This window comes from Capricornis sumatraensis, chromosome 20 (genome assembly GCF_032405125.1).
Source record: "Capricornis sumatraensis isolate serow.1 chromosome 20, serow.2, whole genome shotgun sequence".
NCBI classification, from domain to species: Eukaryota; Metazoa; Chordata; class Mammalia; order Artiodactyla; family Bovidae; genus Capricornis; species Capricornis sumatraensis.
The window spans coordinates 20,309,333-20,332,682 of NC_091088.1; the positions used below are offsets into that span (position 1 = coordinate 20,309,333).

At 55.5% G+C, this 23,350-nt stretch overlaps 1 protein-coding gene across 1 annotated transcript; it reads left to right on the forward strand.

Moving 5' to 3' along the window:
- The first annotated feature begins 731 nt into the window (after nucleotides 1–731).
- On the forward strand, nucleotides 732–21,737 carry SPG7 (SPG7 matrix AAA peptidase subunit, paraplegin). Its single transcript, XM_068991953.1, has 17 exons — nucleotides 732–914; nucleotides 3,600–3,702; nucleotides 5,745–5,834; nucleotides 6,225–6,466; nucleotides 7,658–7,797; nucleotides 8,734–8,836; nucleotides 9,933–10,058; nucleotides 10,299–10,461; nucleotides 10,684–10,857; nucleotides 14,844–14,968; nucleotides 15,478–15,580; nucleotides 16,162–16,272; nucleotides 17,547–17,662; nucleotides 18,660–18,816; nucleotides 19,343–19,509; nucleotides 20,022–20,099; nucleotides 21,447–21,737. Exons 1-17 carry the CDS (start codon nucleotides 732–734, stop codon nucleotides 21,603–21,605), a joined length of 2,340 nt encoding a protein of 779 aa, XP_068848054.1. The 3' UTR covers nucleotides 21,606–21,737.
- The last annotated feature ends 1,613 nt before the right edge of the window (nucleotides 21,738–23,350 follow it).

Consider the following 23,350-nt stretch of genomic DNA (forward strand, 5'->3'; position numbering starts at 1 on the left):
GAATAGTGGAGGCGACGGTTACCTCTTCAAAATTAAGCATTTGTAGGCAAGACTGCCGGCCGCTCGCGCCCGGGAGCTGGCTCAGCTACCCTGAAGTCCTTGCTCTTACCCTAAGCCCTTTCCTTTTCTTCTCGGTACACAGGGCCCTTGGGGCACCAGCGGGGCAGGCTCTGCAGCTAGAGCCCGGGAGAGCGAAACTCCCCCCTCCGCAGCATTCTCCTCGCGCCAAGACTGCGGCAGGGTAGGGGTCAGGGGCCCGGGTCTAGGTGGCAGTCGGACTCAGAGTCTGGATCTGAGGCTGGAGTCGGGGGTCAGGGTTCGGGCCCGAAGTCGGGGTCAGGGCCTCAGGCGGGCCCCACCATCTACGCACGTCCGCTCCCTTCCGGCTCCCGGGCTCCCTCCGCAGCCCCTGGACCCGCTGGGCCAAGTCCTCCCGGGAGCCGCGACCTGGAGCGGCGTCTGATGCCCCCACTCGCGGCCCGCCAGGCTGCAGTTCTACTCGCAGCGCTTGTACTCGCAGTACAAAGTGGCAGTTCAAACCCGCCAAAGAATCCCAGTCGGATTAGAGTTGCAGCGGATCGCTGGGTCACGGAACCCGATCACGGAGTAGCAAGGCTTGACAGGCCTGACTGGAAGAGGCCCGACCGCGCAGGCGCCCCGCGGAGACACCCCACCCCCACCCCGCCCCCCGCCTCCCTCCCCAATAGCGCAGGCGCGGCTTCCGGGTCAACATGGCGGCCGCGTGGCTGCTGCTGCGCGCTCTCCGCCCGGGGCCGGGACCGGGGCCGGGGAGGCTGCGGTGCCCCTACTCGGGCTGGAACCCAGGCTGCTCCTCCGGGGCCAAGTGGAGGTGGCCGTATGTCGTCCACAGGCCTCCGATGGGCCTCGACGGGCCTGGTGGCCGAGCCCTGCAGGTAATGTACGGGCCTCCGGCAGCGGCGTTTGGAATGGTAATGTGGAAGATGCTCTCCGCCGCTTCGGCTTCGTCTTCCGAGAGGCAGCTCCTACCTGCAACCCGGAGGAGAGGCGGGCGGTGAGGCCGGCGGGCAGCCCAAGGGAGAAACCGGGGGCGAGGCCGCACAGTTGGACTTTTCTAGCACTTGTTTCGTTCTTCCCTGGTGGCTCAGTGGTAAAGAACCAGCCTGCCAATGCAGGATGGTACCCTGGGTGGGTAAGATCTCTGGAGAAGGAACTGGCAACCCACTGTAGTATTCTTGCCTGGGAAATCCTATGGACAGAAGAGCCTGACGGGGTCGCATGGGGTCGCAAAAGAGTCACAAGGATTTAGCGACTAAACAACAGCACTTGTTTCGTACATTGATATTTTTTGCCCGTCCTCTTGGTGTTTTGAAATTGAATCGACTAAGAGTTTCACTGATATCTAGCAGAGGATTATTTGCAGTCATATAGATCAGATCACTCCAGGATGAATTCTAGTGCCTTCCAATTGCTCTGAGCGGTTTTTCATGTGAGCACTGTAACTGTATTTTACTCTTATCGTGTAGCTTGACATGTTATGGACACAAATTCATTGACCCTCTGTGTGAAGGCTGTGTTCCAGGCCCTGTTAATGTTAACATTTCACTCTGGAAACAGACCCTAAGTGCTTTTTTCACTGATTTTTTTAGCCCTCTCTTAGGACCCCACCCTCGCATTTCAGGTTGTAATGTATTATTGTATTTTACCATAAGTTGAGAACCAATTTCATATCATAATCCTATTCTACACCCTTTCTGAGTCTGAGGACAACTATAGATCATGGCATCCGGTTCCATCACTTCATGGCAATAGATGGGGAAACAGTGGCAGATTTTATTTTGGGGGGGGGGCTCCAAAATCACTGCAGATGATGACTGCAGCCATGAAATTAAAAGACGCTTACTCTTTGGAAGAAAAGTTATGACCAACCTAGACAACATTTTGAAAAGCAGAGACATTACTTTGCCAACGAAGGTCCAGCTAATCAAGGGTATGGTTTTTCCAGTAGTGATGTTTGGATGTGAGAGTTGGATTATAAAGAAAGCTGAGTGTGGAAGAATTGATGCTTTTGAACTGTGGTGTTGGAGAAGACTCTTGAGAGTCCCTTGGACTGCAAGGGGATCCAACCAGTCCATCCTAAAAGGAATCAGTCCTGATATTCATTGGAAGGACTGATGCTGAAGCTGAACTCCAATACTTGGGCCACCTGATACAAAGAACTGACTCATTGGAAAAGACCCTGATGCTGGGCAAGACTGCAGGCAGGAGGAGAAGGGGATGACAGAGAATGACATGGTTGGCTGGCATCACTGACTCAGTGGACATGAGTTTGAGTAAACTTTGGGAGTTGGTGATGGACAGGGAGGCCTGGCGTGCTGCAGTCCATGGTGTGGCAAAGAGTCGGACACGACTGAGCGACTGAACTGAACTGAAAGGATAGATTACACTTGTTTTTGTTTTAAGTTCTATTGAGAAGGAAAATCATAATTCATTAATTTTAGTCAGACTTGATTATTCTGTGAAAATAAGGACTGAAGTAGGCAATTCACACATACTTGGTGGATACATAACAGATTATCTCACTAACAACTAGAACAGTAATAACATAATCTGGTTTAAACAAACAGCGTTTAGGGTTGACTTTGAAGAATGACTTTTGTGTGTGCTGTGCCTGACACACTGTTCCACGTTTATAGTGCCCAGTCTGCCTCTCTCTGGTTCTCCCTTATATGCCTCCTGGCCATCACTGAACCAAGTATAGTAGTATTAATTAAACTGGATAATAATTGTATGTACTAGGAATTTTTAACCTGCTGCTAAAAGGAAATTAGATGTAGCATACTCCTTTGGTAAGGAGTTACTTTTCTTCATAATAGCAGCCGACCAGGATGAACTAAGGGAAAGAACTTAAATGTATGTATATTAAGTGTGTTAGTCACTCAGTCATGTCCCAGTCTTTGAGACCTCATGGACTATGGTCCGCTAGACTCCTCTGCCCCTGGAATTCTCTAGGCAAGAATACTGGAATGGGTAGCCATTCCCTTCTCCTGGAAATCTTCCTGAGCCAGCAATCAAACCCTGGTCTCCTGAATTGTGGCCAGACTCTTTGCCATCTGAGCCACCAGGGAAGCCCTTAAAATAAGTCAATAAAAATGGAGAAATTGCTACCACTGAGATAGAAAAAATTAGGTTGGACCATTGACCATAACATAAAATACACTCAAGTGGGAAACTGGACTTCATGGGAATGTTCCACAAGGAACGGTTGTCTGGAGATGTTGGGAGCAAAAGTTCTGGACAGCCAGTGAAGCCTTTGCTGCTTGTGTCCTGCAGGAGTCCTGGGGCACAGAATAGCAGCCAGTGTTCCGCACCTCCATTTCAGCGTTTCTTTGACTTGCTTTCTTGCTGTTGACATTTGGAACTTTTTTTTTCTTTTGATGTTATGGTAAAACTTTGAAATAATGGTCAGATTGTTGGTTCATATTTCAGCGCAGTGTAAATATTACATAAATGAATCTTGGCGCTTTTAGGAAAAATTTTGTATCAGGGGTGAGTTTGCACTGCCAGCTGTGCTGTGGCGTCCGTGTAATTGAGGCTCTGTGACCTTCTTTTCTCTTCAGAGTTTCCAGTTGCGACTGCTAACCCCTACCTTTGAAGGAATCAGCAGATTGTTGGTGAAACAGCACATTGTACAGAATCCAGTCAGACTCTGGAAACTTCTAGGTTTGTATCTTTGAAAAGACAGAAGTGACAGGCAGAACGTGTGGCATTTGTGAATAAATTCAGAGGACTGCTTGTTTGACATTGTCAGAAAAAACGAAATCACTAAGAGGCCCTTTAGCTGCTACCCAGTGTGAGCCCTCAGATGCTCTGAAGTGAAGTTTTTGAGAAGGAAATTTGTCCAAGGTCAGAACAGGCCATTTTTGCTTATTTTGAGTTGTCTCTTCTTTTTAAAAAATTCTGGCCATGATTGGGCTGCTTGTCAAAGGTTTCTCATGTTCTGTAGCCAGCTCCAGTAATGCTTACTAAGGAGCTGCAAGCTTAGTAAGGGCTGCTTGACAGAGGTTTCTCCAGCTCCAGTAATGCTTACTAAGGAGCTACAAGCTTAGTAAGGGCTGCTTGACAGAGGTTTTCCACGTTCCCTGGTGGCTCAGATAGTAAAGAATCTGCCTGCAATGCAAGAGAATATGGGTTCGATCCCTAGGTTGGGAATATCCCTGAAGAAGGGAATGGCTACCCACTCCAGCATTCTTGCCTGGAGATTCTATCGGCAGAGGAGCCTGGCGGGCTCCAGTCATGGGGTCACAAAGAGTCAGACGTGACTGAGCAGCTAACATTTTCATGTTCTGTAGTGAGCTCCAGCAATGGTAAGAAGTTACAAACTGTGTGGTTTATGTGCAGAAATTAAGTAAACATAACTTCATTTTACACTAGAGTTGCACCGTTTCATGACATCTTGTGATATCCTGCTGTCTCTCTCGCTCTCTTTCTAAAACCTTTTGGCTGTACCCTGTAGCGTGTGGGAGCTTAGTTTCCAGACTAGGGATGAAACCTGCGCCCTTGCACTGAAAGGGGGAATCTTAACCACTGGACCACAGAAGTCCCCTGCTGTCTCCTTTATCTTAGGTCGAAGGCCCGTAAGGGTTGACACCTATGCTTTTACGCCCCGCTTTATTCATTTGGAACAGGAAAACAGTAGAATCTTCCACTGCTGTAGACAAGCAGCCTTGTGCCTACCCAGTCCCAGCAGCCCACATGTGCCCCCAGCAGCACAGGCCTCACCCTCCAACAGCCCAGTGTCTGGTGGACACAGAGGCGGTTTTATTTGTGATTTTGTTAGTATCTGTGAAGGAAGGTGCAGCCCAGTGACTTTCTGAGGCGCTCTCCCCCATTTTAAGCACTGATGTGGACAAGTGAGAGCCTCAGTGTGTGGAGTGGGTGCTGCTGTGCCACAGGCGCTTGTGCTGCTCATTTGTTTAATTCACTGAAGACAATTGTGCGTGTGGGAAGAGTGGTTCTCCCGCAGACCCATGACACTTTCTCAAGTTTATGTTCATAACTTTTATTCCATCACGTTGGCTATGTTAAATTATAAAAACACTTAACCTTCAGTTGAAGTGGTTTATCATCTACAGTGAGATGATAAATATTGTACCAAGAACGATCATCCAGATTTCTAAATCCTGTGCAGGTAGATTCTCGATAGTTTATGTTTTGTTGGTTGTCTGGAAGTGTCCTCTTCTCCTGAGTGTGTGTGTTAGTGCTTAGTCATGTCCAGCTCTTTGCAACCCCATGGACTGTAGCTCGCTAGGCTCCTCTGTCCATGGAATTGCCCAGTCAAGAATACTGCAGTGGGTTCCCAATCCTTTCTGCTCTCCATTGTGGCTCACATGGTAAAGAGTTCTGCCTGCAATGCAGGAGACCCAGGTATGATCCCTGGGTCGGGAAGATCCCCTGGAGAAGGGAATGACAACCCACTCCAGTATTCTTGCCTGGAAATCCCATGGACAGAAGAGCATGACGGGCTCCATGCGGGAAAGTTAAGTCCATGGGGTCACAAAGAGTTGGACGTGACTGAGTGGCTGAACACTTTCGCTCTCATTCCCTTCTCCAGAGGATCTTTCTAACCCAGGGATTGAACCCAGGTCTCCTGCATTGCAAGCAGATTATTTACCGTCTGAGCCACCAGGGAAGCCCTTTGTCCTGAATGTCTCCCTGTAATTGCAGGTCTGGTTGCTGTTAAGCACTTTCCCCATTTCTTGTAGGAGGCACTTACTATTTTAACACTTCGAGGAGGAAGCAGAAGACCAAGGACAATGATAAAGCCAAGGGGAGGAGCCCTGAGGATGATGAAGGTATATCGGTCTAATTTTGGGGGCGGAGGGGGGGCTTCCCCCAGGGACCTGTGGGATGGAACCTGCACCCCCTGCATTGGGGGGGCAGTCTTAGCCACAGGACTGCCAGGGAAGTACTCTGAGGAGGTTTTTTACTTCATGTTGGTTTCATGTTATCTAAGCAGATGGCACTTCGGTAAACAGGAATGTTAGTGACCTTGAACAGCTTGTAATTGGTCACTTTGTTGTAATATTGGCCAAGTGTAGACTGAGCAGCTAAGTGCAGCGGGATGACACAGGGTGCAGAGCCCTCCTGCGGGTGTAGGGTGGGGTGGGGAGGGCCGCGGGGGTGGGGCGTGGGGCCGGGCATGGAGCTCCGCCCTCCTCTCACGCCTGCTCCCCACCTGGCAGAGGAGCGCAGGCGCCGGGAGCGCGAGGACCAGATGTACCGAGAGCGGCTGCGCACCCTGTTCGTCATCGCAGTGATCATGAGCCTGCTCAATGCGCTGGGCTCCAGCGGGGGCAACATCTCCTGGAATGACTTCGTGCACGAGATGCTGGCCAAGGGCGAGGTGCAGCGGGTGCAAGTGGTGCCCGAGAGCGACGTGGTGGAGGTGTACCTGCACCCCGGTGCCGTGGTGTTCGGGCGGCCTGTGAGTGCCGCGCCAGCGGGGGTTGCTTAGAGCGAGCCGTGAGTGTCTTGATTTAAGGAGGAGCCTGGAGGCTTTGAGAAGGGGGCAAGGCCGTGTGGTCCTCGGGAAAAGCCGGGAGGGTCGCAGTGACGTCTAGGGTCCACATGGCATGTGAGCAGCAGGAGGGAGGTGGCGGGGCTGTCCAAGTGGTAAACCCTCAGGCTGGAACAGGTTGCAGAGACAGGTTGGGAAGGACTGGCCCTTGGAAGGAGCAGGAAAGAAAAGGGGCAGAGGAGAGGGACCCTGCTCCTCCCCGCCACAGGTGGCCCTCTGCTGTGCGGGCAGGGGAGAGGCAGAAAGGTCCCCGGGCTTCACCCCAGTAGGGAATCTGGCGTCAGGGAGTGGAGAGGTACCTGTGACAGTGCTGGAACCTGGCTGGGTGGACTCTGCTGTGAGGACCTGGCCTTTTAACCTCTGAAGTGGAGCCTGACCACTCATAATGATGGTCATCCCACTAGACTTTGAAGAGACTTCAGAGCAGAGGGAGATCTGGGTTGCTCGGTTTAAGTTCTAAGAGATCTTAGAATCAGAGAGGACAGTTTCCTCTGGAAAGCATGGCTTCTGGAAAGATGATTGATGTGGGCTGGGGTGGCAGTGATGAGACCTTCACACTAGAGAGCTTAGAGTCAGAGTGGACAGTTTCCTCTGGAAAGCGTGGCTCCTGGAAAGATGACTGTTGTGGGCCAGGGTGGCAGTGATGAGATCTTCCTGTTAGCCTCCCGGAAGTGCCACCCACTCCCACTTCCTTAGCCTCTTGTCTCCCTGAGGACCGAGGAGCCGCCTCGGTTGACTGTCAGGTCCAGCTGACGGGCAAACAGTGAACTTTTGGAGGGTGACTGTGGGTCTGGATCCCACACTTCAGGCTCCTTGCCAGGGTCTGCCTTGCCCTCCAGTGGAGTGCCAGCCCGGTGCTGAGTTTCAGTTGCATGTGCTGCCCTGCATTTTCTCAAAACCTTCTGTTAGTGAACATTTCATTGTAATTGTGTTTGAGAAAACAAAAGCTTTCTGGATGTGGAGGAGGTTGCTGAGCAGCAGGCATCTGCTTCTGAAGCCCTGTAGCTGTCCACAGTGTGGCGGGGGCTCTGTTCTCTCCTCGGGGTCAGCTGTCTGGCCTGTTTGTCACTTTCACATGCCTCTGCTCTCTGCCCCCAGCGGCTGGCATTGATGTACCGAATGCAGGTGGCAAACATCGACAAATTTGAAGAGAAGCTTCGAGCAGCTGAGGATGAGCTGAATATTGAAGGCAAGGACAGGATTCCAGTTTCCTACAAGCGGACGGGATTCTTTGGAAAGTAGGTTGGTCCTTTCTGGGGGCCTCTGAATTAAACCAGGCTTCACTTTGTGACGTGAGAGACAAAAAGTCCAAACAGAGTCTCGCACTGACTGTGCCCACAGTGAACTGAGCCCCTGGTGGAGGCAGGCCTGGGAGTGGCTGGTGTGGGGCGGGAAGCCTGGAGTTCCTTGGTCACTGCTCCAGTAATCTGTGGTGCTTCTTGTTTGGCGCAGGGTGGGTTTGCTGCCATCTGCAAACAGGAAAGTGGGGCGGGGAAGGGAGAAGCAGATGTCCCTGGGAACCTGTTGGTTCCGTGCAGGGCCTACGGGTGGCAGGATCTGCACCCTCCTGAGGGGGAGCCAGTTACTTGGTGGGCCTGGGCGTGTAGCTGGGTGCTGGGACCGTGGTGTGCATACTAGGGCCATGTCCCCTCATGGGGAGTGGCAGCATCTGTGAAGTGCCATGTGTCTGTCACAGCTCCAGCTCCTCAGGGGGCAGCTCCCCCAGGCAGCACCTCTGCTTGTTCTAGATGGTGGAGGCCCACCCCTCTTCATCTGGGGGTGAGGCTCCAAGGTTTGCTCTTTGTACGGTTAGGCTGATTTTGCTTAGTGACCCAAAGTGATGGCCTACTTTTGAAAGCAAAATGCATGGACGGTGAAGAGCTGCTCTTGGTGGGCGTGAGCTGTCCAGCTCTGAACAGTGGGTGGTTCTGGCTTCATGCCTGGTTGGTGCTGCCTGCTCAGCACCGCGGTACCCATACCTGGGCAACCTGTGAAGGAAGGGAGGTGGTGAGAACTGGACGAGGAGATGCATTTTCAGTGCTGGCTCCACAGGTTGGTCTCAGAGCGAGGGAGTCCTTTTCCTTCTGGGAGGTCTGGGCCCAGCCTGGGTGAGGCGTGTCTGGGGGCTGCCCAGAGCCGTGCCTGAGCCTCTGCCCGCCTGTCTCTCCCGCCAGTGCTCTCTACGCCCTGGGGATGACAGCCGTGGGCCTGGCCATCCTGTGGTATGTTTTCCGTCTGGCTGGGATGACAGGACGGGAAGGCGGATTCAGTGCCTTTGTAAGTTGTGCAGATTGTTCCCCTGAACTTGTGCCATTGGGATTTTGTCTGTGGGCTGAACCCTCTCCCGTAAACGGCAGGATGGGTGCGCGGTGGACGCTAGCCTGTCAAAGGCTGATCTGAATGTCGTCTGGCAGCTCCTCTTTCCTCCTGTTTGACTGACATGGGGGCTTGGCTCCCCAGCTCTAGCCAAGGCCCCTTTCGTGATGTGGGAGGGGCTGAACCCAAGGGGGTACATACTACAGTGTGCTCTGCACTTCCCTCTTAGCCGGGCTTGACTTTTGGGGGTTTCATGTACTAGCTGAGACATCTTTGAAGGTTGTCTTCAAAAGAAAAACCTGAATACACTCCCCAAGTATTCTCCTGTCCAGTGGTGTTCAGTGCCGTGCGCACTTGCCCTCCCTGTCAAGTCATACCTGGCTCATCAGCAAAGGGCCACAGAGGAGGCCCTCCTGGGAACCGGGGTGGTGGGGATAGAGTGCCCCTGTCTCCCCCTGAATGGGCCCTTGGGAGCTCTGGACTTGCATCCACACTGGGCAGCGTGGTGTCTCCTGGGGTGCAGTATACCTGGCTCAAACAGTGTGATAATTCTTGCACATTCTGGACTGTTTTTTTGTTGTACTTAAATAATGCTGTGACGGATTCCACACTCTGCCTCTTTTGAGAGCTGAAGGAGATTCTGGCTGAGGTGAGCTGCTCACTGAGAGCTTATCTGTCCAGCCAGATTGCTTGCCAAAAATTGACGAGATGACATTTTTACCAACACTTCCAGAATTGAGTGTCTTTAGGTAACTTTTATATAAATCAGTAAGAGGAGTCAGAGACTAATGGGGAAAGTCACATAGAGAAATAAGAACACTCCCACACAGACTCTGTTAAATCACCTGGTTAACGTGAGCAGCATTTTCCTTTAGGGCAGATTGCTCAGTGCCAGGCAGCCTCTAACTGTCACCGCCTTCATGTGTCTGGACTGTGCCCTTCCCTGCCGTCTGAGCGAGTGGAGGGGTGGGAGGACGTGCAGGTGAACCGGCCCCCAGGCTCCTCCGCCCTGCCCCACTGGGCTGCATAGGGCTCTGCCCTCTATCTTTCTGCCCAGAATCAGCTGAAAATGGCTCGTTTCACGATTGTGGATGGCAAGATGGGGAAAGGAGTCAGCTTCAAAGATGTGGCAGGAATGCATGAGGCCAAACTGGAGGTCAAGGAGTTCGTGGATTATCTGAAGGTGAGCACGCAGGGCATGGTGGGTGGGGGGACTGCCCAGCCTGATGCTGCGCTCCTGGTGCATCCCCTGCTCAGCCCAGACCGATGGTGCCCTGCGCGGCCCGTCACCTGTCACGGCGGAGCACTCTGTTCTCCCTGAGCCGTGTGGACGGGACCAGTTCAGGACCCAAGCCTTCCGAGGGTTGTGTCTGGATCGTTCTCTGGAGCCCAGAGATCAGCCTTCATTCTGCTGCTCTCCTAGAGCCCGGAGCGCTTCCTTCAGCTTGGCGCCAAGGTCCCGAAGGGCGCACTGCTGCTTGGCCCCCCTGGCTGCGGGAAGACGCTGCTGGCCAAAGCAGTGGCCACGGAGGCCCAGGTGCCCTTCCTGGCGATGGCTGGCCCAGAGTTCGTGGAGGTCATTGGAGGTGGGCCCACCTGGCTGCATGTCGGGGGCTGTGGGGGTGAAGGTGGAAACATGAGACCTGTGTCTGGGAGTCACAGGCATGGAAGGAGCAGCTGCTGATGTCCTGGGGAGTCCAGGAGGGAATGGGCCAGCCCATGTGCACCAGAGGCCACCTACTGGGCTTTCCCTGAGAGCAGGGCTCGTGCCCATGACCTGCCCACTTCCCCGTCCTCTGTGTCCTCAGGCCTCGGTGCTGCCCGTGTGCGGAGCCTCTTCAAGGAAGCCCGGGCCCGGGCCCCCTGCATCGTGTACATCGACGAGATCGACGCCGTGGGCAAGAAGCGTTCCACCGCCGTGTCCGGTTTCTCCAACACAGAGGAGGAGCAGACGCTCAACCAGCTGCTGGTGGAGATGGACGGTGAGCACCATGGGGCCGGGATCGGCAGGGATGATCGTGGACAGTGAGGGGTTGTCAGCACCAGGAACTCTTCTCCAGCAGGAGGTAACCAGAAACATAGCTTTCAATTTCCCAAAGTCAGAGCAGTAGTGAAACAAGGAAGAAAAGCTGGGACTATCATGTGGGGTCAGGTCATGATAGTGGTCGTCAGTCTCAGAGGGGGCCAGTGGTCATGCTGACAAGAGTCTCTGCCCAGCGTGGGCACAGAGGGTGCCTCAGGTACACTGCCAGGGATGCTGTGTCAGCTGTCCTTGAGATGACCTCTGGAACTGGCTGCCACACAGTTCTTTAATAGAGTTCTTTTGAGCTACTCCTGTAAGATCCTCTTTGCGGGGTGTATGTGTAGACATTATGTGTTTGTGGTGTTTATAGTAAAATATACAAACCACAAAAGTAAGCCATTTTAACCATTTTTAAGTGCAGAGTTTAACAGCTGTAAGTACGTTCCCAGTGTTGTATAACCATCACTACAATCCATCTCCAGAACTTTCTTACCTTCCCAAACACAAACTGTCCCCATTAAACATTAGCTCCACAGTCTCCCCTCCCCATGCCCCAGCTGTGCAGGACCCATCTGTAAGTTTTCTTTAATCAGAATTCTAGTTCTGTTCTAGGTCTTGTAGATGAGAAAGATGCTTTTTTCTTAAAGTAGTTTTGGTCCTAAGAGAACCATTTATTGGTGTATTTATTTTCCTCTTTAAAGTGTTCTTAGTGTTTGGGATGGTGGATCTGGTGACCAGTGTGTGGGGCAATGGACTTTGGTTGTATATGGCTAAAGGTGAAACTTTTTTGGCCTCTTACGTTTAGAGTCTCAGACTTGAAAAACACTGCAGAAGCAGTCAGAACTCCTATAAGTGTCCTTCCCCCCTACCCCCCGCAGCCTGAGGGCCGACATGGAAGAGGCGTGACATGGGCGTCAGGCAGATGTGCCTTTCTACAGGGCCCAGGGCAGGCTTATGTTGCCCAAGTGTCTTGTCTCCTTAGTCTTCTCCAGCCTGGGCCTGACTCCCCCTCTTTGCCCTTGTGGCTGTGACACTTCCTCCAGGCCAAGCCTGGGAAAGGACGTCCTCAGAGTGGGGTCCGGCCCGGGTGTTGGCAAGAGCCGTGCAGCTGGCCTTGGCGCCCACGCCCCCTGACCCTGGTGCCGGGACTCGGGCCTGCAGCTGGGCAGGTCAGGGACTGATGGCATGGGAGTGTTTCATCATGTGAAAGCCCCGCAGGTTCAAAATGAAAGTCATTTCTCACAAGGCCGAGGAAAGGGCAGCCTCGTCAGGGCCTGAGGACCGTTTGCGTCTGAGGTTGCCCCTGCGGACCCGTGCCCCTCTCTGCATCTGGGTGTGTCAGTCAGAACGGCTCAGGGTCTCTGCCCTGTGGTCAAGGTCTGAGGAGCCATCTTCCTGGGGAGGACGTGCCCAAGAGCTGTGGACCTGACACGTGGCTGTATGAGACGCTCCTTGGAGATGGGGTCCCCAGTGGGGTCTGCCTCCCGCGTCACCCTCGGCTCTGACTAGCCCCTCCCTGTGTGCTGGGCTGTGAGCGGCTGGATCCTGAATGTGCCGTCTATTCGTATGCAAGTTAGACTCCTGCTCCCCAGATATCCCATCATAGGATGTGATGAGTCTGCTGTCAGAAGTGCAGACAGGACTGTGACCTCTGGCGCTCTTTAGAAAGATGGGCAACGTGGTGCTCCTGTGGGACACGGGCAGAGCATCTTGAAGTCACTGTCGTGGGGGCTGTGCAGGGACATGGTGGGGTGCCCCACTCCCGCCCCTCTCCTCTCGGAGCAGGGGTTTCCTGACATGTCGTCAGGCTAAAGCACAGCCTTGAGCCTAGTCGTGACCTTGTGTGGGTGACGGGGGTGCTCCCTTGTGGCCCTAGTGCAACAATCCCCCCACCCCTGCTCCTGTTGTTGTTGGCACTTGAAGCCAGAGACCAGCCCTCCAGGTGTCGTGCACCCCCAGGAAGCATTCCCAGCTGGCGCCTTCTCTGCTCCTCTGTGCTGCTCGGAGCGGGGTGACTTCTGCCAGCTCTGCTGCAGCCGTGGGAGCCCCGGCTCCCTCCCCAGACACCCCCCAGAAGCCCTGGCAAGGCTGGGCTGCTGCGAAGGGGCCTTTGTGCCCAGAGACAGCTGAGCCTCTTCCGCCTGCAGGGGCAACTGAGGAGCCTTTGTCACCCCTCGGGGAGGAGTGGGTGCTGGCCGTGGGAAGCCAGCGCTGGAGGAAGCCCACCACACAGGCGGAGGCCGGGCACCTGCCACCCCACTCACAGCCTGATGGGCATAGAGAGGCCTTCGAGCTCAGTGCCCCATGGTGGACATTTCTGTCCACACCCCCATGTTCTTGATTCTGCCCAAGTTCGTGGAAAGGTCCAAGCATCTAACCAGCAAGGACCTATAGTCAGTACCTCGTAATGACCTGTGATGGAGGAAAATCTGCGAGAATGTACATCAATACGTACGTATACACAAACATAGCGGAGCCACTGTGTTGTGTACGTGAACACTGTAAATAACATACACTTCAATAGGAAAACAGAAAGCAAACAAAAGGAGCCACAGGTAGCCCTCCCACGGCCTAATGTAGAAAAACATTAGTCTGTGACCCGTGGTGACTGAATCTGTAGGAGGCGTGCCGCTTGGTCCTGGCTCACTGTGTGTGTGGATGCCGGCGGCTCCAGCACGTCTTGCTGAAGCACCGTCCTCCTGCGCTGAGCCTTCACCTCCCCGCGAGCGCAGCCGGTGCCTCGGCAGAGCCTGTTCTTGGCTCCCTAGCGGCTGGGTCGTGACTCCATCCTCACACTCGCGTCCCTTGTCACTTAGCTGTGCACTCAGTCTTTGATCAAGGTAGTGGCAACAGCAGACGTGGTGAGGAGGAGGAGACTGGATCCCAGACCCGTGTGTGAACCCAGGCCCTCAAGTGAGTGAAGCAGCTGTGAAAAGGCGTCCGTGAAGCAAACCTGACCTCCTGCAGTGGGGGTGGACAGCATGCAGCCTCTCGGGCCTGCTCTGAACCAACTGAGCACGCCTGATCTGCACGCTGATCCAGTGTCCACAGAACATGGTGCTGCAGTGTTCCCTTGCAATAGCTGAACACTCTGGAAAGAGCCTGTGCGACCTCCAGTGGGTGCCTGGCTGAGCTCTGTGTGTGCTTACCCGGCCACAGTGCAGACACCGGATGTTGTCTGCCTGACTGGACCTCGGGATTTATGCCGAGTGAGAAGGGCCAGGCTCAGAGGCTATAAATCATCTGATCCAATGTATATGAGATTGTGCAAATGACAGAATTCTGGAGAACAGATGGATGAGTAGTTGTGAGGGGCTGGCACAGTGAGGTTTCCATGGTGGTGCTAGCGGAGAGGCACGTGCCCAGCTGCTGGGGGGCAGCACACGGCCTGCACCTGCAGCGTGGGCCCTCCACGGGAGTCAGCGCTCAGCGTGGGGACGTCTGTGGTGTTGCCCCCTCGTCATGTGTCCACGCTGTGTGAGTCCCTAAACCAGCCCTGTGGCGGCTTGCTGACAGGCCGTTCTGCGGGAGCGCCCTCCGCGAGCCCCTGGCATGGCTGCTGTTTTCTCCTGTACCCTTTGTTTCTGCTTTTTTCAGTGTCTTTTCACTGTTACATAATATGGTTCTGTGTTCATAGCCCCGGCCCATGGCGGGCAGGCATTTGGGGAGCCCTAAGGGGCAGCCCAGGCAGGAGTCTGAGACAAGCTGTGGGGGTGCCCCTCCGTCCCCAGGTGGCCCAGGGAGTAGAGTCCGGTCTGTCCAGGGCCCTGGCCTCCAGCAAGCCTCTCATTTCCCTGTGAGACTTGGCTTGTCTGGCAGTGAAACTGGTGCCTCCTGCACACTGGGTGGTACTCACTTTTTCTGGTGGTGCCGCTGTCCTGGCGGTCTGTGGGGAAGCTGCCCAGTTGGGGTCCTCACCTTCACGGCCGCTGTCTGTCCCTCCAGGAATGGGTACCACCGACCACGTCATCGTCCTGGCAGCCACCAACCGAGCTGACATTTTGGACAATGCTCTGCTGAGGCCAGGCCGACTGGACAGGCACGTTTTCATCGACCTTCCCACTCTGCAGGTCAGTATGACCTGGCTAATTCATCCAGGCTCCCTGCCCTTCTGGTTTTGACTCTCACTGACCTTTATGATGAGACGTCTGGGCTGAGTTTCTTGGACAGCCTTTGCAGAGCCTCACGCTGGTGCAGAGCCATGTGCTGGTGGCTTTGGAGAGTGAGCTGCACAGTGGCCCTGCCGGGGTGGACGGCTGTGAGCCCTGGGACCTCTTGGCCCTGCCGCCTCAGGCCTCAACTTGGATGCCCACCTCCGAGGGTGTCGCACCTTCCTGATGGCTCCCGAGGGAGCAGGAGACCCCGCAAGAGCGGGGAAGGGTCTGGAGGGTGAGCGTAGCAGGTGGCTGGCAGGTTAGTGTTTCCGTGGAGACACGCGTGGAGGTATCGTCTGCAGCTCTTGAGTTGGTTTCTTAGAGTAGAAGCTGAGCCAGTGGCTCCTGATCAGCAGGTGGGGAGCCAGCACCGTGGCCTTTGTCCCATGGCCTTTGACCTGTGGCCTTTGCCCCCTGTCCTTTAGGAAAGGAAGGAGATCTTTGAGCAGCACCTGAAGAGCCTGAAGCTGACACGGGCCAGCAGCTTTTACTCCCAGCGGCTGGCGGAGCTGACACCTGGCTTCAGTGGTAGGGCTGTAGGGGCACTGGTCCTAGTCTGGGGTCAACGGGGGCGGGCCTCCCCGGGAACTCTCCAGCTGTGCTCTGGGCTCCTTGGCCAGCACAGCTGGGGTGGGAGAGGTGTGCGCCCAGCAGGCAGAGGTAGAGGGACTCCTCCCCAAGGTTCTGTCCTGTGCCCCAGGGCTGACCCAGCCTTGCTCCCTCCCACTGCTCCCCACCAGAGGCAACCCTGAGAGGCCGTGTCCCTCCCCGCCACCTTCTCCATGTTATCACAAATCTAGATTTTTCTGTACGGTTCTCATTTCACAGGGTGATATAAATAAAAACCCCTGTTATCATGGTGTAAACCTCTGTTATCATGATGTAAGTGTCTTCCCTTTGGACCTTTAACACCCTGAACTACAACCTCATGGGTGTCAAGAACCTTTCTCATTCCTCAGTGTGTGTGTGTGAAACAGTGGGTGGAAGGAAAGAGAGGGTCCAGAGAGGCTGCTTGCACAGCTGTGGGGCAGCTCGAGGGGGACAGGGTGGCTCCCCTCCCGTCCCTGTACCACTGCATCTACTAACACCCCCCACCCCTGTGCTGATAGGCGCTGACATTGCCAACATCTGTAATGAGGCTGCGTTGCACGCGGCACGGGAGGGGCACACAGCTGTACACACGTCCAACCTGGACTATGCCGTGGAGCGCGTCGTGGCCGGTACGTGGACTTGTCTTGGGGGGCGGCAGGAGGGGGCAGGCCTAGACATTGTGTGATGGCATTATTGCCCAAGAGGGAAGACAGGCCACCTGTTCCTGCTTTTCTGTCAGGTGTGACTTGTTCTCCTTAGTTTGAGATACTCTCTGTTGACCAAGAACAGGCGGGCTCTTGAAACAGAAATGTAGAAGGATCTCGCAAACTCAGCATCCTTGGCCCACCAGCTGATAGGTGGTACCCAGACAGCCGCTGTCCACATGGGCAGGGGTTGGAGCCGCTGCTCCTGAGGTCGAGGAGGTGGCCTTTTATGCCAGGGTCTCCGTGCCCTGTTGGGGGGAAGGGGAGGGCGGCGTCTGGGCAGTGCTTACCCACTGCTGCTGGACGTGGAATGCGTGGACTTCTGTGAGGAGAGCAGGCCAGGGCTCCCATAGCCCCTGTGGCAACACCAGACATGGTGTGTCTTGTCCTTAAACGGAATTCCAACCAAGGCACTTGAGCGGGACGCCGAGGAGGCAGCGCCTCGCTCAGATGGCCCGTCCCTCTTAGTCTTTCAGACCTAGGACAGGACCCTCCGCAATGGGGACAGCAAGTGCGCGAGGACAGAAGGGCTCGCCTTGAGATTCCTCACTGTAGATCAGGGTTTACATAAGCCGGTTGTTTTGCATGAAACTGACATGCTTACAGCAAGTGTTCTAAGCAGGAAAGACTAGAGAAGAGCGCCTAGCATCCTGCCCGAGCGTGCAGCGCCTCAAGCAGGGTGCTCCCGCGTGGCAGCTCCCGGGGTCCGAGGGACAGCCCGACTGCCACAGCCAGCACGTAAGACGTGTCCTCTCGAAGCTGGCGGCGTAGGTGGTCCCGGTTGCATCCCCAAACCCAGGGCTTACCCAGGGGTAACAATGAGTGGACAGTGGGTGAGGCCTCAGCAGTGACCTGAGCAGAGGATGTAATGAAAGATGATGAGGTGAAGGGTCAGCGACTCAGGTAAGAGGACTGGACAGTCGCAGGCTGCAGCTGCCCCACTAGGTCATGCCGTCGGCCCGGCAGCCCAGCGAGGGCCATGTTGAAGGGGCTGCAGTCTGCGGAGTTTTGAGTGGTGGGTTCAGTGGGCCAAGCGAGGCTCCTGTGGCATCCTCACAGTCTGAGCAGCCGGGGAGAGGATGGGTAGCTGGGCTGGGGACACAAGCTGAGTGTCCGGTGGCAGCTTTGCATTGGCACCTCAGGAATGTGCCTGCCATGTACTTGGGGTGCCTGAGCTCACCTTTCTGATCTTCTTTCAGGGACTGCCAAGAAGAGCAAAGTCCTTTCCAAGGAAGAGCAGAAGGTGGTTGCTTTCCACGAGTCGGGCCATGCCCTGGTGGGCTGGCTGCTGGAGCACACGGAGGCTGTGATGAAGGTGTGTATGGGCAGCCCTGGCCTGGCTGCCCAGTTGGGCTCAGTTTGGAAGGCCCACGTTTTGTGCCTGGAGGGGCAGGGGTGGGTGACCGTGGGAAAGCCACATGATGACCTGCAGTCTCCCTCCTTATCTGCATGGTAGATTGTGGAAATAAGAACTGCCAGGCGAACCATCAGCTCTGAGATGTGCTGACTTAGAAGGGAGGTCGGCACACATCATGTATGTGGCAGGGCTGATGCCATGCCGCTGCCCCTGGTGGTAACATTCTGACCGGGGGTCCCTGAGTGACCACCGGGGACAGTGCCCGTGTTGGGGACGTGGGTGCCCCGTGTTGAGGGTTGTAACTGCCCTCCACTTGGACCTGTCCCCCCTCACTCTTTGTTCCCTGACCTACAGACAGAGGGCCGTGCCGGCAGCTACAAGCTGGGTACGGGTGTCTCCCAGGGGCGTTGGCTACAGCCAAGCATTGCTGTCAGGCTGCCTTGGATGGTGCCCCGCTGCTCAGGCCGGTCCGTCGTGTCCTCTGCAGAGGGCTATGACTGAGACCCGTGTACGTGTGAGAAGACCCAGTAATTAAGATCAGTGTCTTCATGCAGTATCTCAAGAAAGTGAATGTAGGACATTCAGTTGGTGCCTGAGGGCCAGGTAGATGAGTTGTGCTGAGAAGGTGCTCTCCCGCACCCAGTCCCTGCCAGCCAGCGTGGTGACGTGCACTCCTCGGAGCCTCGGGGTGGCCTCCCGCGGCTGTGACCCTCAGACCTGTGCCTGCTCAGGGCCGGCCTCATTGCGTGGACTCACCTCTCCTCGTCCCTGTTCTTTCCTTCATGGACACATGGTCGTGTGTGGGGTCCTCACGCCCTTCTCTGCAAATGCTGTTACAAACATGGGGGCCTCAGATTAGCTTTCTTGCTTCGAACCCTCTGAGCAAAGACTATCTTGTGCCCCCTCGTCTCTGAAGCCTGGGTCCTGCCGGCTAACAGACCACCTCATTGTGCAGGTGTCCATCACTCCTCGGACCAACGCAGCCCTGGGCTTTGCTCAGATGCTCCCGAGAGACCAGCACCTCTTCACCAGGGAGCAGCTTTTTGAGCGCATGTGCATGGCCCTGGGCGGCCGCGCATCCGAGTCCATCTCTTTCAACAGGGTCACTTCCGGTGAGCGGCAGCTCCCATGCTGCTTCGTTGCCCTCAGCCCTTCCGCGAGGGAGGGGGAGTCTGTGGAGGGGTCTAAGTAGTGGGATGCACGTGCCATCTTGAATTTCATTAGGGGCTGTGTTTGGCTGCACTGGTCTTGGTTGCAGCGTGCAGGTTTCTCACTGTGGTGGCTTTTCTTGTCACTGAGCATGGGCTCTCGGGGCACTTGAGCTTCAGTAGTTGTGGCCCATGGCTTAGTCCTCAGCATGTGGGATCTTCCTGGACCTGGGATTGAACCTGTGCCTCCTACATTGGCAGGTGGATTCCCAATCACTGGACTACCAGGGAAACCCCGAGTTGTTTTTTTACAGAAAAGAAAATTTTTTTAAGTTTAAAGGACCAGCAACAGGGCACAGTTGTTCCCTGGGTTCCCACCTCTGCTGTCCGGGTACAGTGGTCCCTGGGTACTGCCTCTGCTGTCAGGGCTGGCGGGGTCCCCGACCTGCAGTTCTAGGGAAGAACCTCCTTTTCTGATCCCACACTCCAGGGGCACAGGACGACCTGCGGAAGGTCACCCGCATCGCCTACTCCATGGTGAAGCAGTTTGGGATGGTGCCCAGCATTGGGCCCGTCTCCTTCCCCGAGGCCCAGGAGGGCATCACGGGCATCGGACGGCGTCCATTCAGCCAGGGCCTCCAGCAGATGATGGACCACGTTAGTCCCTCCCAGCCTGAGCCCTGTGTGTGGGGAGGGGGGTGTGGTGTGCTGGCCCCACGCCCGCAGGAGCTGAGGTTCTGGGTGAGGACCCACTGGCTCCTGATGGAACTGTGGGTGCTGCGGCGCCATCAGGGACAGCGAATAAATGCCTCCGGGGACAGAGCCAGTGCCTGTGACCTCTGCAGCCTGAGGAGACAGCCAGGCAGTGTCACCACCCTCAGGCAGCTCTGGCGGCCTGGCACACTGGCACATAGGCAGCCTTGGGTGTGGAGGATGAAACGAGGTCCAAGGCTCCAGGAGCAGGCGGCCCCTTGCACATGAGGGTTCCTGGGGTGGGGGTGAGGGCAGGAGATTCTTGGCCGCCATGCTCTCCTGTCCCCTGTAAGACACAAAAGGCCGTGTTCTGAACTCCTGTTTCTTCCATGTGCCTTAGTGCCGGGGCCAGGCCACAGGGGACCCCGTGCACAGCGGCAGCATCCTGACCCATCACACATCTTCTCCCTTCGCAGGAAGCGAGGCTGCTGGTGGCCACTGCCTATAGGCATACGGAACAGGTGCTTCGGGACAACCTGGACAAGCTCCACGCGGTGAGCCTCCGCTGTCCCCGGCCCCAGGCCTGCGGAAGCTGGGCCCACTGTCACTTCACAGTGACGCAGCCACTCGCCCGCCTCAGAAAACCATGTGACCAATGGACCCCATCCAGCTCAGCTGGATCCAGCATCTTCCCTGCCTTGCACGCACCTGCCAGGCCAGGGCCAGTTCCTTCAGGGCAGACAGGAGGACACTGCCAGCCCTCAGGGCCCATTACCAGCTTCAGTGTGCAGTGGGTCTGGTTGATGTGGCTTAATCCCTTTTCAATTCAAACTTCTAGAAATTTACACTAGATGTTAAAGCTCAGAAGAGTTTTAGATGCACAGGCAGCTGCAAACAGGGCACAGAGCCCTCAGCCCATGAACAGTCCCCCCATCAGTCAGGCTTGTTTTCCACAACCCAGCAACCACCACGCCCACACTTCACCCAGATCACCTTCTGTTCTCGGTGCTCACGTCCGCCAGGCCCTCTTGGCTGGAATAGTCCCCCTCCTATTGCAGATAGCAGAGCATGAGGGCTGGTCTAGTGTGTGGGGAACATCCCCGGTTGGGCTATGTGTGATGTCCTCACAGTGATGCTAGGTGTCAGGTCTGGAGTGACCCAAGAGGCAGTGTCTCTGGACCTAGTGAAGGGGCGGCTCCTGGTGGATGGTCAGCTATTTCTTTCAGGCAACATTGTGGGGACTGGTGTCAGGTCCTCAGACCAGCAACACCTGCCTGCGTGGAGCCGTGGGTAGTGCAGAACCTGCTGGGACCCTGTCTTGGGAGCCAAGTCTGTGCTGCTGCTGTGACCTGCCCACACTGTCCTGGAGTTCCAGGACTGAGTGCCACACAACTTACCCTGGGCGCCACCTTCAGGGTCAGCCCTCCCTGCCCACGATTCTGCATCTGTGGCTTGTAGGTCCCCAGTCCTGCAGTCAGGTTCATTGAAAAAACTCCCGAGTGCGAGCAGAGCCTTGCAGTTCAAGCCCGTGTTGTCCAAGGGCCAGCTGTCAGAGCAGCCAGTGTGGGGGTGACGGGAACCTGTCACTGGGGGGTATATCCTGCACGTCACCTCCACTGCCCCCCCCAATGCTGACACTCACACACGTTTGCAGAAGAAATCCAAGTTGCCCAAAATAAACAGACTGGGAAGGGAAGTAGAAAAGTTAATGAGGCTGGCAGCTGGGCTTGTCTCTAAGGTGGAGACAGGGAGCGATTCTTTGCGTGGGCTGCCCGCCTGTGCTGTGTCCCTGGGAAGTGGCAGGTCTGGGAGGCTGGGCCCTCCCCCTTCCGCGCTCTGCTCTCAAAGGGCTCTTGTCTGGGCCCCTATCTGCCGCTCACACTGCCCTCTTGTTCCTCCAGCTGGCGAGTGCCCTGCTGGAAAAGGAAGTGATCAACTACGAGGACATCGAGGCCCTCATCGGCCCACCTCCCCACGGGCCCAAGAAAAGGATCGCGCCGCAGAAGTGGAGTGATGCCCAGAGGGAGAAGCAGGACTCGGGGGAGGAGGAGGGGGCTTAGCAGCTGCCCCTGCTTGGGGAGGAACCATCCTGGCCCCGGTAGCGCCCCCACCCCCACCCCTGTTCTGGTGCTGGCCGGGGGGCTGGGCATGCAGTCCTCACCTCTCAGCCCTCGCTGGTCAAGACCCCTCAAGATCTATTTATTGACTTCCTTGCCTGGAGGAATAAATGGCTCTGCCGAAATGGGTGGTTCATCTGTGTTTGTGGGTTGTCCTCGTGTGGAAAGCTCACCTGTGCTCATCACAGGGGTGCATGGAGTGGCCCTGTCTCACGAGGGATCTGGACAGTTTCACAGTTTGAGGCTCCTCCTGGCCCCTGAGACCTGGTCAGAATATCTCCAGCTCTGCACAGGAAGGGCCTCTGAGCCCCTTGCTGCCTATCCTCTGTGGTGCCCTGTCCTGGGCTCGCTGATCCGTGGTCAGCCAGGGGCAGGCGCTGGGCCTGGAGGAGTAAGGAATGGCCACCTCCTGCAATGTGGACGCGGGCCCCTGGCAGATGTCTGGGGGATGGGAGGGAAGCCTATGCTGCGTGGTCAGCTCTGCCCTGATGGTGTCCTGGATCAGGGATCCCATGTCTGCAGGGTGAGAGGTCAGCTGTGCAGGAACCAGTTTCCTTCTCTAGGACTCTTGAGCAGCAGCAGGGGAAACAGACAGACGAGGTGCACTCAGGGCCCTAGTCCCCTGTGACACAACCTGCTGCTTGTTAATTCCCTTTCTGTGCGCAGCACGTGGGGCCGCCCCCACGCCCAGTGCCCCAAGGAAGCACAGGGGCAGGGCAGGTGCGGCTGCCCACCCAAGGAACACCTTGCCTCTGCCCCATCCTGTTTCATTCCTGAAGATGGCCTGGAGTTAGGAGGGTGGGGCCCTTCTGTGACCTCACTGGGACATGGCCGAGCTCACCCCCTTGTACTTTACCATTAAAACAGCCAGTGTCTGGTGACATATAGCCAGGAATAGGCTGTTAGGTGGGGTGAAGAGGGGCACCTCGTAGTGGAGGAAGTGCAGCCTGCCTTCCCAGGGCTTGCCAGGGAATGGGCTCATGGGAGCCCAGCAAGGGGAGGCCGATGGGACAGTGCTCTGATGTACAGAAATGAGTTGTCACAGGTGACGACACCTCCTGGTCCTTAAGACACAGCACTTGGGGAGAGCCCTGGGAGTGGGGCCTTAGCCGCCCCTGCTACTCCTCACGCCTCCCTAAGGGGTTCCTGGGGGTGAAGAGGTTCTTCCACAGCAGCTCATGGCCACCAGAGCAGCCAGACCACTGGGCAACCTACTCTGCCCAGCAGAGTGGATACGGCGTGGCCTGACTGCAGTTTCTGGAACTGTCTCAGAATCAGGTGTGTGAGGGCTCCTTGCTGAGACAGACATTAAGTGGACACATTTAACACATCAGAGCCCAGAAGACAAGTAAAGAATATTGGAAGAATTAACTTAAAATAGTTCTCACATCATAATGCAAGTTGTTTTCCAATCTGATCTATGCTCAAATCAGTACAATTTTTGGTTACATTTTTTGTTTTTAAAATTTTTTGTTGAAGTCCATCATATTAATGCCAGATATACAAGACAGTGGTTCATGTTTGTAAATACTGGGAGATGATCACAATTACCATTTGTCACCATACACAGTCAGAGATTTTCTTGTGATGACTACTTTCAAGATCCACTCTCAGCAACTTTCATATAAGACACCTGTGTTATAGTAACACACTGCCAGGTGGTCACTGACATGAGGTGTTCCTCATAT

Excerpts from the sequence above, each read along its gene's own strand:
- SPG7 (XM_068991953.1), top strand. The coding sequence starts at position 732 with ATGGCGGCCGCGTGGCTGCTGCTGCGCGCTCTCCGCCCGGGGCCGGGA. Across the intron at positions 915-3,599 it reads CTGGTGGCCGAGCCCTGCAG|AGTTTCCAGTTGCGACTGCT; the intron begins GTAATGTACGGG and ends TTTTCTCTTCAG. Across the intron at positions 17,663-18,659 it reads ACACGGAGGCTGTGATGAAG|GTGTCCATCACTCCTCGGAC; the intron begins GTGTGTATGGGC and ends CTCATTGTGCAG.